At 40.8% G+C, this 22,461-nt stretch overlaps 1 protein-coding gene across 2 annotated transcripts; it reads left to right on the top strand.

Annotated features, from left to right (window-relative positions):
- Positions 1–10,596: 10,596 nt before the first annotated feature.
- Positions 10,597–22,413, top strand: ANP32E (acidic nuclear phosphoprotein 32 family member E). 2 transcript variants are annotated; one of them, XM_078154910.1, is made up of 7 exons: positions 10,597–10,961; positions 13,859–14,008; positions 14,566–14,688; positions 16,317–16,488; positions 17,021–17,139; positions 21,420–21,477; positions 22,248–22,413. In XM_078154910.1, the coding sequence occupies exons 1-7, from the start codon at positions 10,902–10,904 to the stop codon at positions 22,316–22,318; spliced, it is 753 nt and encodes a 250-aa protein (XP_078011036.1). In that variant the 5' UTR covers positions 10,597–10,901; the 3' UTR covers positions 22,319–22,413. The 2 variants fall into 2 exon arrangements, with proteins under 2 accessions (XP_078011036.1, XP_020860020.1); XM_021004361.2 differs by having other exon boundaries at positions 10,598–10,961; positions 17,021–17,175.
- The last annotated feature ends 48 nt before the right edge of the window (positions 22,414–22,461 follow it).

The raw sequence follows: 22,461 nt of genomic DNA on the forward strand, positions 1-22,461 counted from the left end.
GACTCATGATGAAAAAATGTTAGCTATTTCCAGAGAGAAAACTGATGAACTCAGTGCAGATTGAAGCATATTTCTTTCACTTTATTTTTCTTGTCTTGCTCTGCAAAATGGCTAATGTGGAAATACATTTTGCATTACTTCATATATATTATATATAAATAAATAAAATAGAAAATATATATAAATATATGTTATATATACATATGTAATATGTACTGTTCTTGAATTCTCAAGGGGTGAGAAAGGAGCTGGATGGAGGGAAAGAATTCAGAACTCAAAATAAAAATAAGAGAGAAAGAGAGAGAGAGAGAGAGAGAGAGAGAGAGAGAGAGAGAGAGAGAGAGAGAGAGAGAGAGAGAGACTGATGTCTTGGGCCAGGTCTGGTGATATGCTAAAATGAGTATTCAAAACTGAAGTACAACTCAAATGGTTTATTTAAGTGTATCAGGGGCATGGCCCCACAGTTGAGTGTGTATGTGACACAGAGTTTTAATACTACAAGCCTCCCCATTTCTTTTGTCTTCTCTCTGTAGGCTGGCTCCCTTACCTCAACCTATACCCACACAAGCAGGTTAGGGTTTCCAATGGGGTTGGCCATGCTACTACAAATCAATCTCAGGGATTTGGACTTTGGATAATCTTGGCATAGGGTATACACTCTCACTGTTCATAGCTGTAATTCTTATATTCTGACTAAAATGCTTCCTATGGGGCAGCTAGGTGGAACAGTGGATAGAGTGCTGGGTACTAGAGTCAGGAAGACTTGAGTTCAAATTGGGCTTCAGACACTTACTAGCTGTGTGACCCTGGGCAAGTCACTTAACTCTGTTTGCCTCAGTTCCTCATCTGTAAAATGAGCTGGAGAAGAAAATGGGAAACCACATCTTTGCCAAGAAAACCCCAAAATGGGGTCGTGAAGGGTTAGACATGACTGAAATGACTGAGTAACAACAATGTGCCTCCTACTGAAACCAAGCAGCCAAGATGACACTGTTAGCTCTTCATTAGAAACTTACTAAGCAGAAGGCAAAGCAGAAATAACAGTTTACCCATGCTCTTGGGACTCACTTTCCCATAAATGTATAAAGCTGTGGGGGAGAATGGGCACATGCTTCCAAAACTATAGTATGGAGGCACATGAATGGCTACCCACGACTAAGGCAACTCACAGTTCCAGCCTGCAGGTCTTGATGTCTGTTGCCCTCTTCAGGAACAGTCTCTAGGGCTGCTTCTTCACTGGCCACTCCGCTTGAACTTTCCTTGGTTGGATTCTAAGTCAATATTGTGCTTTTTAAGAATGGGCAGTTTCTCTAAATATGGCATCTGCAAAGCATCAGTTCTGCTCTCTTGGCCTAGCTACTTAGCCCTTTTCAAGTTATAGGTGGCAGTAAATGGCCAGGTAGACAAACTTTTCCCCCAGTTAGTTGTATTAAGAACAAAGGATTTTTCTTCCTCCAATCAGCTCTCAGCAGCAACATCTTTCCTTCAATCAGTTCTGCTCTACTTCTTTGGTATCTGACCCAGCTTCTTCTGTCTCTAACTTGGCTCTTCTGTATCTGTCTCAGCTTCTGTTCTCTCCAGCCTTAAAGGAGGGTCACCTTATATAAATTCTTTGGTTATAAATTCCTCTATCTTAGAGTAAGAAAGCTAAAATTCATATATTTGTCAGTCATGCTAGAGATAGTCCATAATGTGTTTGTTCCATATTCATCAAAAAGTTATAGTTATTGGAGTTTCCCAGCTATTAAACTCAAAGTTCTTATAGTAGTCATATGTAACTTACCTGCTGAGAAACAAGACACTGGGGTCACCTGTGCCTTCAGTAAGCATTTCAGATAGAAGGATGAGGTGAATTTCAAAGTTCAGTATCTTGTGATAGAACATAAACCCACAGGACAGCGAGGTGGCACAGTAGATAGAGCTCCAGCTTTGGAGTCAGGAGGACTTGAGTTCAAATCTGACCTCAGACACTTGACACTTACTAGCTGTGTGACCCTGGACAAGTCACTTAACCCCGATTGCCTTACCAAAAATGCAAAAACCCCCCCACAAAACACAACCCCCCCCCAAAAAAACCATTTGATTCTCACAACAACCCTGGGAGGTAGGTGCCATTATTATCTCCATTTTACCATTGAAGAAACTGAGGCAAACAGGGGTTAAGAGGCTTGCCCAATATCACACAGCTGAATTTGAACCTCCAGTCTGACTCCAGATACAGCTGTCTATCTGTCTATCTGTCTGTCTGTCATCTGTCTATCTGTCCATCTGTCCATCCGTCCATCCGTCTCTCCGTCTATCCGTCTGTCTATTTGTCTATCTGTCTATTTTGCCACTTAGCATTTATTAAGTACTTACATGGAGGCACTGTTCTAAGGCCTTTGGATACGTAGAAAGACAAAAATAGGGTCACAGTCCCCAGGAATCTCACATTTTAATGAGGGAGAAAACGTGCCAGTAACTACATATACTGGACATGGAGGTCGGAAAACCTGAGCTCAAATCCAGCCTCAGACATGCACTAATTCTGACTGTCACTAATAAGAAGACCTTCCCTTCAATAGAACTTCCCCATTAACATCAGATTTCCATGACCTTCTGCAGCCAGATGACTAGACTACTATCTCTTTCTCTCCCATAGTCCCAGCACCCTATTCTGGCTTCCACATCGTTTTGCGTTTTTTTTTTTCTTGTTAGCTGGTCAATCTTTTTACCTTGTTTCTCTACAACTGTTAGAAGGAGTCTTCATTTTATTCTTCCCATTCAGTCGTGTTCCTTTCTAGTGCCCTGGCTGTTCCACCAGGGTCCAAAGGACACCTCCCCTGATCCCACTGGCAGGATTTCGCCTACACAGCCCCAAATCAGTGTGATTTTCTGCATCAAGGACTTGGAACAGAAATGCCACTGCATGATATATTGTGTCTTCCTTGTTCCTGTGTCTTTCCTTCGTTTTTCTTCGGGCCCCTCTTCTGACTTTATGGACTTGTTTCTTCACCATGTTCCAGTAAAGATACCTTTTCTCTCTGCTCCCATTAGAATTTAAACTTCTTGAGGGCAGGACAATCTTTTTTTTTCTGCTTGTATTCCCAGCACTTAGTATTGAGCCTGAAACACAGTAAGTACTTAATAAATAAACACTTACTAATTTGACTTATTCCCCTAGCAAAGATTCACTCACTACCCCTGCACAGCAGCAGCCCGTACCAAGCTGAGGTTCTGTCATGTTAGAGGAAGCTTTTATTCTGTACCAGGACTGTTCTTTCCCAGCAGCTGATATCAATTTATCCCATTAGTCAGAGCTTGCCCCTTAGTTTCAGGAGATCCCACATTAGTGCCTAGGGGCAGTTAGGTGGTACAGTGGATAGAGTGCAGGCCAGGAATCGGGAACATTTGAGTTCAAATATGACCTCAGATACTTATTGGCTGTGTAACACTGGGCAAGTCAAGTAGTTTCTGTCTGCCTCAGTTTCCTCAACTGTAAAATAAGGATTATAATAGCATCTACCTTACAGAGTTTTTGTAAGGATCAAATGAGACGTGTAAAAAATATCTGTAAAAAAATAGTACAGGGCCTGGTACATAGTAGCTGCTATATGAATGCCTGTTGCCACCTTCTCATACCGTCCTAATTCAGCCTTGATTTCTACAAGCTAGCTTAATTTTATCTGCCCCAGAGGGTTGTTTTTTTTTTTTTAATATTGAGCATGGGAGATGCCAGCAGTCGTGTTAACAATAGGTACTTTGTTTCATCATCTCTTCCCTGAGACCAAAGATTATTACTATTAATCAGAGTATGATTGCCTTTTTCTGTTATTTTCATTTACATTATTATAGTAATATTATACATTGTTTTTCAAGTTCTGATTAGTTCACTCTATATCAGTTCAAATAAGTATTCCCACATTTCTCTGAATTCCTTGTATTTGTCTTCTTTTTTTTACAGTGCAATAGTGTTCCATCACATTTGCATACCAAAATATTTTCAACTCTTGGGCCCTTCTTACCTTTCCAGTCTCCTTCTACCTTACATCGCCCCACATATTCTTCAGTCCAGTAACACAGACCTCCTTGCTGTTCCTTTCACCAGATATTCTATCACTTGATTCAGTTGCGGGTACTTTTCCTTGCTGCTCCCATGCCTGGAACTGCCTCCCTCCTCATCTCTGCCTCCCAGCTTCCCTGGCTTCTTTCAAATCTCAGCTCAAGTTCCATCTTCTACAGAAACCTTTCCTGATCCCCCTTAATACTCGTGTCTTCCTTCTGTGGATTGTCTCCCATTTATCCTGAATATATTTTATTTGTACACAGTCATTTGCATGGTGTGTTCCTCGTTAGACTGTGAGCTCCTTTAGAGCAGAGGTTGTTTTGTGTCTTTCTTTGTATCTCCCATGCTTAGCATTGTGCCTGCCATACATTAGGCCCTTAATAAAAGCTTGCTGACAACTCATTTTGTTTCCAGATTTTTTGCTGCCGCAAAATGCGCTTTTATGAATGTTATGGTATATATAGGGTTTTTCTTTATTTTTTTTTATCTTCTTGGGATATATGTATAGAAAGGGGATTTCTGGATTGTTCAGTTGTTTTGGTCCTGTCTAACTCTTTGTGACCTCATTTGGGGTTTTCTTGGCAAAGATAGCAGTTTGCCATTTCCTTCTCTAACTCATTTGACAGATGAGGAAACTGAAGCAGAGTTAAGTGACTTGCTTAGGGTCACACAGCTAGTTAAGTGTCTAACACTAGATTTGAACTCAGGAAGATGAATCTTCTTAATTCCAGGCCTGGCATTCTACCTACTGCATCATCTAACCACCCTGACTTCTGGATTAAAAGATATTAATAGTTTAGTGACTTTTCTTACATAATCCAAAATTTTTTCTGGAAAGCTTAGATCAGCTCATAGTTCCATCCACATTATATTAGGATGCTTATCTTCCCATGACTCTTTTAACATTGACTATCTTCATCTCGGGGCATTTTTGCCACGCTGAAAGGGGTGAGGTGAAACCTCAGGGTTGTTCCTTTGAATTTCTATGATTATTAGTGATTTGGAACCATCTTATCTTTTATGTGGTTGTTGATTGTTTACAACTCTTCTGAAAACTCACATCCCCTATCACTGATCTACTGGGTGGCGGTTCTTGGGGGATGACCCCAAAACCTCTCTGAATTGGGTATGTCTGCAATGGTGTTTCACCTTTGTGGTAGACAAAGGGTCTTCCCACAGGAGAGACAAAGCTATGAAACACCAGAATGTGACAACATCAGTGTACAGGCATATAGAGCTTAGAGTTCAGTATATCTTTGTCCTTGGTAATTGAGAGATTCTTCCTGAGAAAGCACAGCCGTTCTCTGCCCATCATTCAGGGAATAACAAATGGCGATCAGGACACTCAGATTTTTATTTGCCATGGATGGGGAGTATTACTACAGCACTCCACTAGAACTGTGACAAAGATATAGTTAATCTAAGGTTGTGGAAGGTCAGGCAGAACCAGGAAGGCGGGCTGGCAGCTCTGACACGGAATCACCTCACGCTAATGGCCAGGCTCTGGTTGGTGGGGTGAGGCCATGCCAGGTAGTGGGAAGGAACACCCTTTATATCTTTCAATAAACATTTCACTTGTGTCCTTTCATAAGCTACTTGATTGGTATTTTGCTTCTGAGGACTCATTGCCATGGATCTGTGTACCTAGCCCTGCCCTGCCCCCACCAATTCTATGATACGTGCCTCTGTCTACAGTGATTGGAACTACTGGCTGGAGAAATGACCCAAGTGGATGACCCACGTGGCTAACACTGGAGCCTCTATTTTGGTGTATAGAACCTGCTCCCTGTGGCTGGGAAAACTTGCCACACTCTGACAGTGCATTCATATGTAATTTATTTGACACCCAGGGACCTTTGCCAGCCGTCTTGACCTATGTCTTGCCTGCCACTGGACTTTGATGACCCTGGAGGAGAGAGTGAGGCTGATGACTTTGCACTGCTTTGCCTCACTTAAATCTAATTCACTTGCAAGTCAAGACATCCTCCTCCTGATGTCACTGTTCCTCTTTGAGAATGAAGGACAAACAACAATGTGGGATCAGCGTAGGGGCAGAAGTTGGGACTTGAGTGAGGGGAGGTCCTTGAGTGTCCAAAATGAGATGTTCTGAAGCTCTCTGGAATGATGAGCCAGGCAGGGGTAAGAGACAACTATTCTCTCCTTCTGCTTTGTACTTACCATCTGAGGCCAAGGCTTGAACACACATACACCATATTCCCTCTCAATGATCAGTGAGTGAGTGCAGTTTGGAAAACCCCAGCCACACCCGCAAGCAAGGAGTGCTGTCCAGAGGAGCTGTTTGGAGTCAGTCAACAAGCATTTATTAACCCGTTACTATGTGCCAGGCATTGTGCTAAGCACTGGAGATACAGATACAAGCCAAAAGATCGTCCCTGCTCTCAAGAAGCTTATCTTGGGTATACAACGGATGTTGTTCTTCCTTCTGGAACAGGACCAATGACATTAGTAGGGTGATGTCTTGACTTTCACGTGCATTGGATTTAAGGGAAGCAGAGCAGTGAAAAGTCATTAAAAGAAGCAAAAGGGGTGGAGTGGGGTAGCGAAGGAAGCTACCAGATACCAGGGCATGACAGAGAAATCTGGAGTGCAGCCTGGTGAAAAACGAAGAAAAGGCTAGCCTGGGCACCCTCCTTAAATTGAATCATTCAATCTGAGGGAGGGGCCACAGGGGTGGTGGGTATTTCCAAGGTGTGAATCCTAAGGCTGTAATGATCTTCCAGAATGAAGAGGTTTCTAGGGCATGGGTGGAATGGAGGCCAGAGTGGAAGCATGTAACACTTTTATTACAGTTTCACTATAGCTAGTAAACTATGCGACCATAGTATATTGACTGTGTCCTAACAATGAAAGAGGTCATTCAATAGAAGAAAGAAAACTCCAGGTGTGTGTGGGGTGGGGAGGGCGTGGATTTTCTATTTTAAAAAATAATTCTGAGCAATATTTCACATCATTCCCGAGTCTAAATTCTAACCTTATCTACTTAGAGCTAGCGTGGCATGGTGGTGTGGAAGTATACATCAGAGATTATGCCAAGACTATCTGGCTGATGACTTGAGCATAGCATCACCTAGTGGTCAAATCCAACATTTGCACACCCTCACTACGTGATGCAGCAATATGCTACCTTTCTGTAGGTTTAAGGCTAGCATCAATATGGCTACTGCTATATTGTGGTACCTAGTAATTGCATATACACCCCACAGGTGTGTCAGGTATAATAGGGTGCACTCTATCTCAAAAAATGGTATTTTGTGTCATTTTAAAAGCTTATATATTGTTTTGGTAAAGTTTAGCTGTCAATTTTTAAAAATGTTTAGTTAAGTTTTAGCTTTTTTTAGTTTGGTGAATAAAAATAGTATTCTTTCTGACAGAGGACTCAATGTTTACTTTAAAATAATTTCCTGGGGCAAATCCTAATAAAATGTGGTGCTCATGCTTATGATGTGATCTTCTACATTTGTGTATATCCATTATGAGTTTATTGTCTTATATGGTATAAGAGTTCTTCCAGACTGCTTTCCATTTTTCCCGGCAGTAGTCTGTGTTCTTAGTTTGTTGAACATTGGATCACTATGTTCAACTGCTTTTGGGTCTTGCTCATCTAGAGTGCTCCACTGACCTACTTTTTGATTTTTCTGAAAACTAGAAGCAAATAATTTAGATGATTACTATTTTATAATATTATTTGAGATATATTAAAGCTATGTTCTCATTCCCCATTTTTTTTTTCATTTTCCCCTTAAGATTCTGGACTTTTTGTTCCTCCAAGTGAATTGTAATTATTTTGTCTAGTCCTATGAAGTGATCACTTAGCAATTTTATCACCATAGCACTGTTATCTATAGATTAATTTACATAGAATCATTGTGTGTGTGTGTGTGTGTATGTGTGTGTGTGTGTGTGTGTGTTTGGCATGGCCCAATGATAAACAATGAATTCTCCAGTTATTTAAATCTTTTTTTAAAATTTCTGGTATCTTATAACTGTATTTATAAGATTGTTGAAGGTATCTTGGTAGGTTAGATTCCCAGATATTTTATGCATTTTGTAGTTATTTTAATAGAATTTATCTATCTTTTCTGTTTTCTTAGTATGGTATAGAAATGTTATGATTTTTGTGAATTTACTTTGCATCCTTCTATACTGCTATTTATTTTCTTGATTAGTTTGTTAGTTGATTGTCTGAGATTCCCTTATTCTTGTTGATGGAACTCAAGTTTACTTTCAGCTGCTACTAGGGGTAAAAGGAGTGATGATTTTTTAAAATGATAGATTGATATCTTCTGTTTTTCTGCTGCCTAGGTTTTTCCCTTCCCTGTCCCAGAGAGCCATTCTTCATAACAAACACTTTTTTTAAAGTAATAGAAAAGAAAAAAGATGAGAAAAAAATACAGCAAGCCTGAATAATAATTTTTAAAAATCTGAGTTTGTATATGATGCTCCACATTAATGGACCTTACCCCCACCTCCCCAACCATGTCTGTAAAGGAATCTCCTCCTATCTCTTTGGAGTCGAGTTAAAAAAAATCACAACAGGGGCACCTAGGTGGTCTAAATTCATTACTTTGAAGTAACAAGAGTCACGCATTAAGAAGATTAATCTGGTATTATTGTATGAAGTAGGTTGGAAAGAGAAATAAGAGGACTTCTCTGTTAAGGGATTGTTGCTTTAGTCCACATAAAAACAACAGGATTCAGAACTAGGGTGGAGGCAGTGGGAATTGAAAGAAGATAGAAGACATATTAGAGAAGTAGAATTGTTGAGACATAGGAAGGGATTTGAAAGCCAAGGGACAGGCAGGTATTAAAGATGATACTAAGGTCTGAGTAGCTGAAGAATGAAGGTTATCAAATTAGTGTAATGGGGCAATTAAGCTGATCAGCATGATCGATTGGGGCCTCACTAAAAGGCATCCTTCATCAGATTCTTTTGTTTGATCCTCTGGTCCCCATGAAGGTGGGCAGGAGACTTCTTCAAGGAGGATTATTAATTCAGATTAAGAGGGGATGCCAACGTCTTAGCAGCCATCCCTTTGTCCAACTTGTTGATCATGTGGTCTGGGTCTCTGAAGGGGAGGAGGATGGATTTCTCTCCCTTTCTTTCCTCTCTCCAGCATGCACTTTGCAGTGACTGAACAGCTATCATAGAAGGATATTTCTTGGGTTGGCTTGTAATAAGCCTGAGCCTACCACAATATTAACATACACAAGGAAGTCTGGAGGAACAGGTACTTTGGGGAAAATGATGACTTCAGTTTTGGAGATATTAAGTTTTTTGAAACAAATTTATTAGGGTTTAGGAAAATGAAATTACACTATACAAAATTATATTACATACAAATCATATGTAATTTGGGGAAAATTATAATTAATACCTATGTCTTCAGAAATGGCCATCAAAAGTGAGAATGTAAACTGTGTGGGGAAATTCTATGGGAAGAATTGACATTCATATCACCTGTGAAAAAAGAAAATTCACTGCTCACTGAGAAAGCTACATAACAAAGACATTCTATTTCTAAAGTTTAATTTAGCTTTTAGAGTACGAAGACGCCCTTTTCACACTTAAACCATTTCACGGATTCTGCACGTAGTTCCCCACGTCTCCCCATTCTCTTTTACGCTGTTCCTCACACGTCTTAATTCAGGAATCGTATTCCAGAACAAAGCTACAGAATACCCACCTCCCGCCCCCACCCCCCCCCCATCCTACCTCAGGCACAGATTCCCATGGAAACCTCACTAAGAGGGAGGAAGCGGTACAAAGTCATTTCTTTTAGGCCCACTGTACGAATGTCATTAGGCTAGGAATTTTATTTCCTTGTCCCAACACTTCAATCGGCCTGCGTACAAGAAAGCTTCAATTCTTCCCAAACCTTTTGCTCTGAAGATATCCAACTGTATTTAAAATCGCACATATTTTCACATTTTTCCATTAAATTATGTCTGTAAATCTTTTTTTAAGGCAAACACTGTCACACACGGCCTCCTGGAAGGCCGGGTGAGTGGGGGGAAATGCAAAAATAAATGCGAATAACTACAATGCACTAACATGTTCGCATCCTCTCTCCCACCCCCACCCCCACCCCCACCCCACCCCCATTCCACATGCTGGGGGCAAAGGTTTATGATGACAAAAGCACCTTGCTCACGTCTCTTGGACTCATAGACTTGAAGGCCAGGGCAAAACTTAGGGAACTCGGTCAGAATGACAATCTCTTTTCCTTTTGCACTTAAAAAAAAAGTGTCAGGGTGCCTAGGGAAAGCGCGCCAAGCACACAAAGAAAAGGAGGGGGGCGACCGGAATTCAAAATATTGCCCCTTGGACGGACACTCTTCTGTACCTATCCGAGTTAACTGCGCGCTCGACTGTGGCCAATGGTCTTGGGCTGTCGTATTCCACCCCGCCCAGAAGCCTGATCGACATTTAAACTGTCCATTGGCCTACAGAGTCCCCGAAGGCTCTACCAATACGTTGGGGTGCTGGGTGGGGCTTCAGATAGGGGGTTGGCTGCGCTGTGTCATGGAGGCTCAGTAGCTGAGCAGCCATTGAAGGGGAAGGAACTGCGTGTGTGTGCGTGTGTGCGAGTGTGTGGAGAGGGCGGTGGGGGCATCTGAGTTTGAGTCCCAACTCCTCCGACTCCCTTTGCTGTTCTCATTCCCCCACCCTTTTCTGGTGGTGGTGGGTGTAATCTTTTCCCTTCCTGTATCTCTTCATTCATTTCCTAACCTTTTTTTTTTATTTGGAGGTTGGGGGTGGTGGGAAAGGGAAGGGAAAGGAGGAAAGGGAAAGGGGAAGGGAGGAGTGTGAGTAGTGGTGGAGGAGGAGGAGGACATGGAGATGAAGATGAAACAGAAGATTAACCTGGAGTTAAGGAACAGAGCTCCCGAGGAGGTGAGATAAATCAATTCCCCCTCCCCCCATGCTCCCCCCTTCTGAGGGACGGCTTTTGGGGGGGTCTGGGTGGTGGCGGTGGGGTGCAAGAAATTTACTAGCCACATGAGGTAGGGGAGGGAGATGTTTAAGTTTTAAATCATCTTGTTTTTCTCCAAGATTGACAAGGGGGCTGTTTCCCAGGGGGAGTTCTGGGGGCGTCTCTAATCCCCCTCTCCTGTGAGTTGTGCTTCTTTTTGCCCCCCCCACCCCGTTGGTGGGGAGCCAGCTGCTTCTGCTCCCCTCTTGGGGGCTGTGGCTGGATTTGGCGCGCCCCTCGCTGCCTTCGATCCCCCCTCCCCCCAGCGATCAGAACCCCGAAGAAGTTCTCCCAACTACTCCAGCCAACTCTGGGGTGGCTTTATTTTTTTGGGGGGTGTTAGGCGAATGGAAAGGAGGACGCAAAGGCGTCGATGCTGGACCTAAACCTTCCAGGTGCCTCATCTCTTCCGAAATTTGGACGCCCTTCCCTTTTGCCGGCTGCCCCCGGGGTGTGCTTGTCACCCCCACCCCAGGGGTCCCGAAGTCCTCGCGCCCACCCTCGGCGCGCTTCCACTCTCTTGTTCGGGGTGGGGGGGGCTCAGGATGGTGGGGTTCCGGCCGGCTGCCGTTCTTGGGGAGAATCTGGGTCATTCGCGGTTTTATCTGACATCGATTAAGTTTTGGGAGAAGCCGCATTGGCCGGAGGGGGAGGGGACAGGGATGGTGGGGGGCGATTCCCGTTCCACCTTCCTCCTCCTCCACAGACCCGGAGGGGAGGAATTTTCCAGGTCTTAAAATGTCGTTGCACCTTCCCGGCGGTGGTGGAGTCGCTCCAACTTTCGGGGTCTCTGGCTGCGGTGCCCAGAGCGACCCCGGCCCCCGTGCTCCTAAGATGGATTCGGCGCAACTCTCTTTGAACGCCCGACTTTCCAGACGCCTCTTTAATTAAAGAGGGGCGGCGGGGGGAGCTGGGAGAACAGCGCACTTTCTTCCCTTTCTCTTCTAGCGGACCCGGTGGCCGGCCCCTTGCTCTTTCTTCGGTCTGGGGACGTCCACCTCTTTTCCGCCGGGCTCCGCTCCCTGAAGCGCCCGGTGGCTGAGTGGGAGAGGCGCCCCGTCCAGCCTTGCCCTTTTTACCCTTGGCCCTTCTCCAGGGTCCGAAGCCCGCCGGGGGATGGCTGGGGGCTGGGCCGAAGCGGCGGGGTGGTCACGGGAGACACGCGATGCCCGCCATGCAGCCTGGCAGGTAGCGGCGAGCTACCTCTCCCCGCCGCCCCCTCCCAGCGGCCGGCCGTCCAGCCTGCCGGAGCCCGGCACCGGCAAGGGCAGAGACAAAAATGTGGCCCCCGCGCCAAGCCCTGGCTGCTCCAGAGAGAGTAGAGCGGGGCCGGGCGTCGCGTTCGAATCGTGGCTGCTTGAAGAAGAGCTCAGTTACCTACCGCTGTACCTGAGATTGCATTGGATAGGGGGAGAGTTTGGACGCTTAGAGAAATGTGTGGTGATGACGAGCGCGGCCGGAGGAGCAGCAGGACTTTCTTTGACCGTTTTTGCTGCGGCTCGCAGATCCGGAGCTCGGGTGGCGTCTTTAAGCGGCCGTCTTTGCTGAAGTTGGCAGGGTGGGAGGGGGCTGGGAGGCAGAAGGAAATCGTGGCTGCTCTCAGGGTTATCCCAGCCTGTTTGCTGAAAGCACATGATTAAAAAAAATAATCACAGAAATGTTTACAAAAGCACCCCACATAGATGTTGATGCTTGCTTATGACCTGGATTGAAGTGTGGGATTTAAACCATTTCCCCCTGCTTTTACCTTTACAGGTATACTCCTGTAGCAATTTAAGTGAATTGCTAGTTTCAAAGAGAGTAAAGTTGTTAACTTTCTCTAGCCTGTGTTTTCCCTACCCTCCCTTCCTTGCTGCTTTCTAGCCAACAAAACGATTCTAACAGATGTTTTTGCATGGAGGATTGTAAAGAGCCATGGGCCACTCTGAAAGTCAAGTCTACCCAGACCTACCCCAGAAAGTTTGGTTACTTAATAGAACTTAACCTTAAAGGTTGATGCTGCCCTTCGTGTGGGGGGAGAGGAGGAAATCGTAGGGGAGGAAGCCCCCAAAATGTCATTATGGTGGAGGGAAGTAAATACCATTTCGTAGTCAGGGGTGTGTTGTTCTGGGTGCTACTGTTTGGCTTGGATGCTTGGACTGACCAATTTCCCTTGAAAGTTGGGATAGGCTCTGGAAAAAAGCCATGTCTAATCTTTCCTTATGAAGGGTAACAAGGTTTTTAAGTTTTCTTAGGGATGAGTGGTGACATTCGTAAACAAAAAAGCAGATTTAAAATTAATTTCATCTTTCATTGCTGTTTTTTTCCCCCCTATCTTTCTGCTACCCTGCTTTTTCTTCCAAATGGGTAAAAGGAAAACCAAAATTCATTCATAACATTTATAACTTTGGGTATTGTCTGAAGTAGTGGAATGATGCCTGTTTGTGTATCTTGTAGACATATTTCTTGGTTGTTTTGAGTTCAGTGGTGATTTTTCAGCACCCATATTTTACGGTTACTGAGCATCTCTGAGCACCTGGAGTGTTCAGGCAGGAGTTTACCTGAGTATATGTCCTGGTGTTGAGGATCTATTCCAAAGCATGGTCAGGGTTATTGGCTGGGACCTGACATGATCTCTCCTTTTTGAAGTTTTTATTTTTCTGTTTCACAGCAGGCTGGCAACTCTTATTCACATAATTTACAAGGTGATTTTAGATAGTTCTCCAGTCCTTGTCAAAATGAAAAGGATATGTGATTTGAAACTGTTTGGATTCAGGAATCCTGTTGCTGAGTAATCTGCAAAAAAGCTGAAGGATCATTAATATGTTTTCTCTCACAGGTGACAGAGTTAGTCCTTGATAACTGTCATTCTGTCAACGGGGAAATTGAGGGTCTCAATGATACTTTCAAAGAATTAGAATTTCTGAGCATGGTCAATGTGGCACTCACCTCGCTGGCTGGGCTCCCCAGCTTGAGTAAACTTCGGAAGGTATGTTCCCTTTGGAGCTATTCCTTTAAAAGCATGGTGTTTCTAGAACCAAACATTCTAGTAACATTACCTTTCACTAGATTAGTTGACTGATCTATCCATTGATTAGAATTGTTTGAAAGTAGGAAAAAAGGCTTTATCTATTTCTATATAATTTTGTATCAGTTTGGGTATTGTTTACAATGCTCTTTTAAGTTTAAATCCTCTAGAACCCTGAGAATGGATTTGGAAAGGACAGATCTTGTTCCTTGAATTGTCTAAACTGATGCTATGAAACCTTAATATAACAGTTGAAGCCAATTGCTTAGCTATGAGCTGCTTGCCATCATAAAGGGATTCTACAGCATTAATTTAGGGATTCAATTAAATAGACATTTATTAAACACCTACTATGTGCAAGGCACTGTGTTTGGGGAATCTAACAAGTATGGAAGGTAGTTATTTTAACATCTCCCAAGGAAGACAGTGTCATTTTTTTCCCTTTTAAGTGGTTCGCATATTTTGCTTTAGATGTGTCCTTAGTCATAGCCATTCTCTTTTCTTCCCCTTTTGTGTAGTTGGAACTTAGTGATAATATTATTTCTGGGGGCCTGGAGGTCCTGGCAGAAAAATGTCCAAATCTCACCTACCTCAATCTGAGTGGCAACAAAATCAAAGATCTCAGCACAGTAGAAGCTCTGGTAAGTAAGGATGTGTCAAAGTGTTTGCCTCAGTTGAACTTGCTTTTTAACTTGATAAATCTTTATGCTTGGATTTGTATATGACTGTAATCAGTGGTATTTTTATGTAGCCTTTACATTTGTAAAGTGCTTTATATACATTATTTCCTTTGATTTTTATCAACTGAATGTCAATAGCTTGATAATCACCACTTGTCCCCCTTTTGTAACTTCTTCTATGTTGAGATTGGAATACTTCTTGGATTTCTTAAATGAAAACATCCAGATAAAAACATGATTTAGTAGAGAGATGTAGTCAGCTCTTAGGGTCTGATAATTTAATTTGGATTTTCTTTGTCCTTCCATCCTTTGGGCCATTATTTCATGGTTTGCTAATTTGGGGATGGCAGAGGAGATGGGGAAATGGAAAAAAATATTGATGATGTTGCTGGCTAGTGATATGGTATTACAAAAAGAGATTGTAGCTAATTTTATTAAATCATGATAAGGGTTGGCTGTGGCTTTGTAAATAATCAGAAAAATGTCATTTTAATTCATATTTAAAAATTAACATTTTCAGTATTGAACTGTTTATAAATAAAATTCATGACCTTAAAAGTGTTTGTATAAAACTGGCACTCTGACCCAAGCAAATAGTTATTTAGACCAAGGTTTAACATTTGCAAAGCACTTTACTTCTCTTATCTTGTTTAATCTTTGAGCAAACCACCCTTTGATCTCTCTGCTTTGCCAGCTAGCTGTCTGTGGATCTAGATAGATAAAGAGATAGGCAGATTTTATATATGTACATGCATAATCCAGCAGGTTACTAGTGCTGAGGCAACTAGGTGGAGTAGTGAGTAGAGCACTGAACTAGATCTGAATTTGAATCCTACTTTATACATTTGCTAGCTGTGTGACCCTTAACCCACCTCTTAACCAATCACTTAACCATTCTCAGACTCAGCTTCCTGATCTGTAAAATGAGGATAATACCACCATCTACCTCCTAGGTTTGTTGCTTAAGTACCAAGCTAGACAACATACTGAGTGCTTTGAAAACCTTCAAGTGCTATGTAAATGTTATTATTATTAGGTAGAAACTCTCTACCTGTGATAACATTTGTATGGGGAACTCCCAGGTGAGAAAACTCCCTCTAACAATGCAGGTCAACACGTTCTCTGCAGCTTATAGGCTTAGAGGGTTGTCTGATTTACTGAGAGGTAAAGAGATGTGTGGGGAAACACATGTGGGTCAGGGATGGGACATAAATGTGGGTCTTACTGGCTTGAAGGGCAGTTCTCCATCCATTATACATGCTATGCAACTGCTTTATATTACTTATAAATGTAAAATATATCTTATTTGTATAGCACTTTATAGTGCTTTTCTCACAGTAATTCCATGACATAGGTGTTGCAAATATTAATATTCCTGTTTTGCAAATGAGGAGGCTGAGGCACCAAGCGGTTAAGTGACTTGTCCAAAGTTATGCAAGTGCTAGAATTTGAATTCAGATCTCCTGACTCCTAGTCTAGTGCTCTTTCTAATTTACTATTTTGGATATATCTTTTAGCCCAGCAATACTTTAAAATGATAATATGGTACTTTAAAATTTTGAATATAAATTTTAACTTTGACGTTTCAGCAAAATCTTAAAAGCTTGAAAAGCCTTGACTTGTTTAACTGTGAGATCACAAATCTGCAAGATTATAGAGAAAGTATTTTTGAACTGCTTCAACAAATCACCTATCTAGATGGATTTGATCAGGAAGATAATGAAGCACCAGATTCTGAAGAGGAGGAAGATGATGAAGAGGGTAATCTTTCAAAAGCATTCATAAAATAGCATTAAATTTAGCCTTCACTGTAGCCATGCATATCAGCATTTGCTTGGAAGCTTGGGTGTGAATAGGTGAAGAACTAGTAAAATAAAAAAAAATAGAAAACCAGTGTATTGACCTTGAATCTTCCAAATTCCTTGATAAATAATATACAAACAATGGTATTATTGCTGTGGCACCAAATGCTGGTGAAAATATTGGTTTTTTTGGGGGGCAGTGTTTATTGCTAATGGTGAGACTGTTTTAGAAAGAAATCGGAGAGTCTTGATAGTAGCAGAGAAACATTTACTGTGATAGAAGTCACAGAATTAGTGTCACTAACATTAGATTGAATAGGTGCCTTCGAATTAGAATTTTTTTCCCCCCAAGTCGTGAATTTTGAAAAGAAAATGTTAAATATACCATTTCTGACATACTTGAATTAGCTTAGAGCTTGGGATGACTGGGGCCAGGATAAAAAGATCACACTGGCAAGGAGCAGTTGTTCTGTTGTTTACTTTTCTTTAAGATGATGATGAAGAAGATGAAGATGAAGAGGAGGATGAAGCAGGTCCACCAGGAGGATATGAGGAAGAGGAGGAAGATGAAGATGAAGCAGGTTCAGATTTGGAGGGAGAAGAAGAGGAGGTGGGTCTGTCATACCTAATGAAGGAAGAAATTCAGGTAAACAAACACTTTTCACCATCACCAAAAAACATTGTATTGGCATCATATAAAAAGTGAGTTAAGTAGACACAATCCCTGGCCTCTAGGAAGTAAAAGTTCTTTTCATGTTGTGAATATACATGAGTTTTAGAATTCACGGTCCATTTCTTCAATTAAAAGTAACACTCCAAATGAATTCATGACCTCGTTATTGGGGGCAGGGCCCAGCCATCCACATTTTCTCAGTTCTTGGTCATTTCTTTCCAAGAATCTTTTGTAAAGGACCCATATAGGCCTTAATCTGGTTCTTTTAAATACTTTGTGGACACCAATGAAACACTCAGCCTGTACATTCTCATTTTTGGTGCATATCCAGATGCTTCCTTTTCTGTCACACAGATCCTCGATATATGTGCCACATTTCATTAACATAAGATTTGAAATAATGTTAACAATTGGTGTTTACAATGCTTGCGTTATCCTTATCAATGCTGGAAAGGTGGTAAGTAACATATTTACCATCTCTTTAGAATTGCTAATGTTATATATAATGTTACATATAATTTAATTTGTGTGCACATGCGAGAGTGTGTGTGTGTGTGTGTAGGAGCATTTCTGAATGAAGAAACAGGTGCAGAGAAATATAGATTTTATTTGCTTGTGATTTTGGAGTGAATTTTAGGGTATGTAGTAGTAGAAAAATGAGACCTCCGTATCTTAGGTATTCTTCATTGTACTTGACTAAGCTGAATTATTCCTTAGCAGTGAAATGCCTCAGTTTACATTAGCATTGATAATTTATCTTTTCCCTAAGCTTTCATTCCACAAACTGGCATTTATTTGGGCAAAATGGATGCTTATTTTCTAAATTTATCTTCATTTCTCTGCAAATAGTACTTTATAAAAGAGTATAAATACTCTAGAAAATTATCTTTCTTGCCAATAAACACATTGTCCCAGTGAGTATGAATCTGAGTTCTGTTGTTTTTAAAAAGCCTTAGGTGAAAAGGACATTTTAACAAGTGTAAGACCCAATTTGAGATATAGAATAGTGAGGCAGTCAGGATTAAGTGACTTTTGCAGGGTCACACAGCTAGTAAGTGTCAAGTGTCTGAGGTCGGATATGAACTCGGGGCCCCCTGACTCCAAGGCCAGAGCTTTATCCACTGCACCACCCCGCTGCCCCAATACTTGCAACTTTTTGATCATCACTTGTGAGTGTGGCCTAAGAATAGCCTGAACCAGCACAGCTTCTCATTTCTGAAAAGGCTTTCTCAAGTCTGATTTCTGGGAAGCTGGAAGCGTGGAAGCCTCCGGAGGCTGTGCTGAGTTGGCTGAGAAGGGAGCAGAAGTTGGACTGGATTGATAGGTCTTCTCTGAGTGCCTTTCCCCATTCCATTCTTTTTCAGCTGCTCTTCTGATACAGGGCGTTAAAATGTGTATGATGGGCTTTAGGAGAATTGGGAACCATTGTATTTCTGGCATTATATATAACCATCAACAAGGAAGCATTTTATTTTCTGCTGATAAGAAGCTGACCATAGCTCATGACTTATGTTTTTGAAGAAAGCCTAGTTTTGTAGATAAGATTTTGAAGATGAAGAGACCTGAATGAATTGACCTAATTACAGTGGTTAACCCAGTGTCAGAAAGATAACTTCTTTGACTGAAGGAAAAGGGATAAATGTTTGTTAAGCACTTTTTATGTGCCAGACACTGTGCTAAGCACTTTACAGATACTATTACATTTGATTCTCATGCCACCATATAGGGAAACTGAGGCAGGCAAGTTAAATGACTTTCCTAGGTTCAGTGACATAAGTGTCTGAGGCTGGACTTGAGCTCTGGTCTTCCTAACTCCATGCCCAGTGCTTTAACCATTGTACCACCTAGCTGCCTCTTACTGGACTCCTATAAAAAAAATTTTTTTTTAAAGCAAAAATCTAATTTTTTTCTCTCTCCTACTCCTTACCATGGTGGGAGGTGGAGGGAGCAAGGAGAGAAGAAAAACCAAACCCTTGAAATATACATAGTCAAGAAAAATATATTTTCATTGTCCATGTACAAAAAATATGGCTAGTCTGTACCCCAAGTTTATCTCTTCTGTCACAGGAAGTGCATATCTGGGATTTGAACCCAGACTTTATGATTCTAAAGGCTCTTTTAGTCACACAGTGCTGCCTTTATAAACTCAGCAGTTAGGTGTGTATCCCTTCAGTGTGCTTTTATATACATTATAATTCAGATGCCAAAGAATGTTTGAAATGGACTTAGTCGGGCCATGTCTTTATATTGGTTGCAAGGGTGTGTGTGTGTGTGTGTGTGTGTGTGTGTGTGTGTGTGTATGCGCGAGTGGGTGCTTCACCCTTGACACGTTCAGGACATCTTGCATACTCTGGGTCCAGTGTTTCTGGAAAGTATGGCGACTCAAGAAGACTTGTCAAGTTAGATTCAGAGCAACATGCTACTTTCCTTTCTGTGTATCTTTGAAATGGGCAAAAGATAAGCTATATAGGGGAAAAAACTTTTTTTTCTTTTATTTTTAGTTCAGGCTTTAGTTTGCTCCCAGATCTTCCTGTTAAATCTCTGTGGTTGTTTTAGCATATTGTATTCTTTTACTAGATATAGGTAGATTGCTATTTTCTGACTGAGGCTATATTTTGAAAAGAGTAGAAAAACTGCCTCAGCAGATGCTGAAATGTGAATTAAGCAATTTAGCTTGGGAGGGCCCTCTGAATGGCAGAAAATTAAGATTCTGTCTTCTCTATAATCTGTATCTTACCCTAAATCTGTGCTGCAGTCTTATTCACTAAGTGATTATTTTTCTTGGTGAAATAGTAGGAAGCTTCTGAAAATAGTCTGAGCCTCCTTTTTTCCTTCTTATTCCGTGAAATTATTTGCCCTTTTAGGGTTGGGGGCCAGATGAATTTAGTAGCACACCACCTATTTCCAACTCAGTTATTTGGACTGCAGTAGAAAACAATCAGAATAGGCTTCTGGGCACCCCAAATAGCCAGTAGTAATAATAAATAACATTTACACAGTACTTTAAGGTTTGCAAAGCAGTTTACAGGTATTATTTCACTTGATTGCCAAACAAGCCTGGGAGGTGGGTACTAGTGTTATTATTCTCATTTGATAGATGAGCAAACTGAAGGTGAGAGAGGTTAAATGACTTGCCTAGGGTCGCACAGCTAGTAAGTGTCTGAGGCAGGATTTGAACCTCATGTCTTTTTGATTCCAGCTTGACCATTCTACTTTGCTATCCAACTACTTTAATAGATGCCAAATAGTTATTATAAATCCATGCCTGAAGGTCATATACTTTACTCATTGGAGAAGCCATTCACAGATTAGCTCAGCCTGGTTTTCCTTTATAAATACTTCTGTGGTTCAAGTTCCCAGCATATTAGAAGGAAGATAGGAGTTGGGGATAGAGGTACTATAAACAGACAGGGTAAGAAGTGACAGCAAAGAAAAAGACCAGAAAAAATATCATCATAGTCTGAGGACATTTTGTATAATCCCCACTTTGGTGGGCCTTGTGAATATCCCATTATTTCAGCACCACAATGGAGCTGATGTTTATAATCGTGAATGATCAGATAAATTGTGGGTCATTGTTTAAGAAGGCAAGGAAGTTATCATTTTTTAAAAAATGGAAATAAAATTTGGTACTTAAAAGAATAAAACTACCCATAGCCTTCCAGATACTCTATGTATTATTTACTGATTCAATCTCCGATGATTGTATGATTCTCGAAATATGTTTTTCTGTATGGTTCTTATCTTTTATGATATGGGTCAAGATTATTCCTAATATAGAGAGAAAAATGGTTAATGTCTGTATGACTCTGGACAGCCAGGATCAATTTCCGTTCTGACCCTTGCATTTACCTTCAGAATAAAAGGCCCATCTCTTTTGAAACTGTCTCAACTATCATTTATTTTCTTAAAGAAATTAGAAATTTGCTTTTTTTAAGATAGGGCATATGGGTCAGGCAGGTATAGATGGTCTTCAAAATAACATAGTAACATTTTGTTGTTTCTATATGAAGCCTTTCCTGTTCCCCTCCCCCTCATTTAATTTGTGTTTATTTTGTATAAACTTTTTTTGTGTATATATTATCTCCTGCTTGAAAGCAGGAACTATTTCTTTTTCTCTTGTATTCTTAGGACCTAGTATGTACTAGGTGCTTAATAAGTGCTTATTAATTGGTTACTTGTGTTGGGATGATTTACTAACTGTTTTGCATTTTAAGGATGATGATGATGATGATGACTATGTTGAAGAAGGAGGAGATGAAGAGGAAGAAGAAGGTAAGGTTTATTAACTACTTTAAGATCTCTTGGCATAACTTCAAAAATTTCTCTAATTTGGAAAAATTTTACTTATTCCATCATTCTTCAGCTTAAATGCCTACCTTTAAATACCTTCTTAAAAGGTATATACATCTTTTTGAGAACTTTTTTTTCAAATATAACTAATGATAAAAGTTTTATTCAAGAGTTTTACAAAATTAATTAAAAAATTAATGAGAAGATAAAAGGAATCTTGATCTCAGTTTTTTCATTACTTTTTTCTTTTTGGGAGGGAGTCAATCTTCTGATTTTGTAGTTGAAATTATATTATGTATTTAAATATTAAATTAAAAGAAGTTATTGTTCTGTTAGAAAATTGTTACCCTGCCTACATGTGTGTATATTTCTCAGCCTTTTCTGTTAGACTCATAAAAAGAAACAGTTAAACTAGTAAAGTCTGTTGTTAATCTTAGTATCTCTGGGCCTCATTTGTGGCTCTATAGAAATCTGTTAAACTTGGGTGTTTGTTTTCAAAGTCACAAAACGACTTCACTGATGAGACTTTTTAAAAAATGTCCTACGTGATTTGACCACAAGGGTGCATAATGAACTGCTTGAGTTGATTGTTTCACAATCTGTTAAATATTTTGTAATAAATTTAAATTGCAATAATTTGAGAGATGACATACAACTTCCTTTTGACCTTAAAAAAGTTTACAAGTTAATATGCCTTGAGTCTTTTTTTTGGTAAAATTCTGAATATTAAAAATTTTCCTCCTTTATTTTAGAAGAAGAAAGTGTTCAAGGAGAAAAGAGGAAACGAGATATTGAAGATGAAGGAGAAGAAGAAGATGATTAAATGGACCAGACTCCATTATTCTACAGTTGGCAATAGAGTGATCTTGTCCATCTCTGTTTCTTTATGTACCATGCTGTCCCTACAGAAGATAACTTGTAACTTTTTATAGGAAAAGTGTGGTTTTACTATTTTTGCCTTTTTAT

Source organism: Phascolarctos cinereus, unplaced genomic scaffold (genome assembly GCF_003287225.1).
Source record: "Phascolarctos cinereus isolate Bilbo 61053 unplaced genomic scaffold, phaCin_HiC Scaffold_5;HRSCAF=322, whole genome shotgun sequence".
In the NCBI taxonomy this organism is placed as follows: Eukaryota; Metazoa; Chordata; class Mammalia; order Diprotodontia; family Phascolarctidae; genus Phascolarctos; species Phascolarctos cinereus.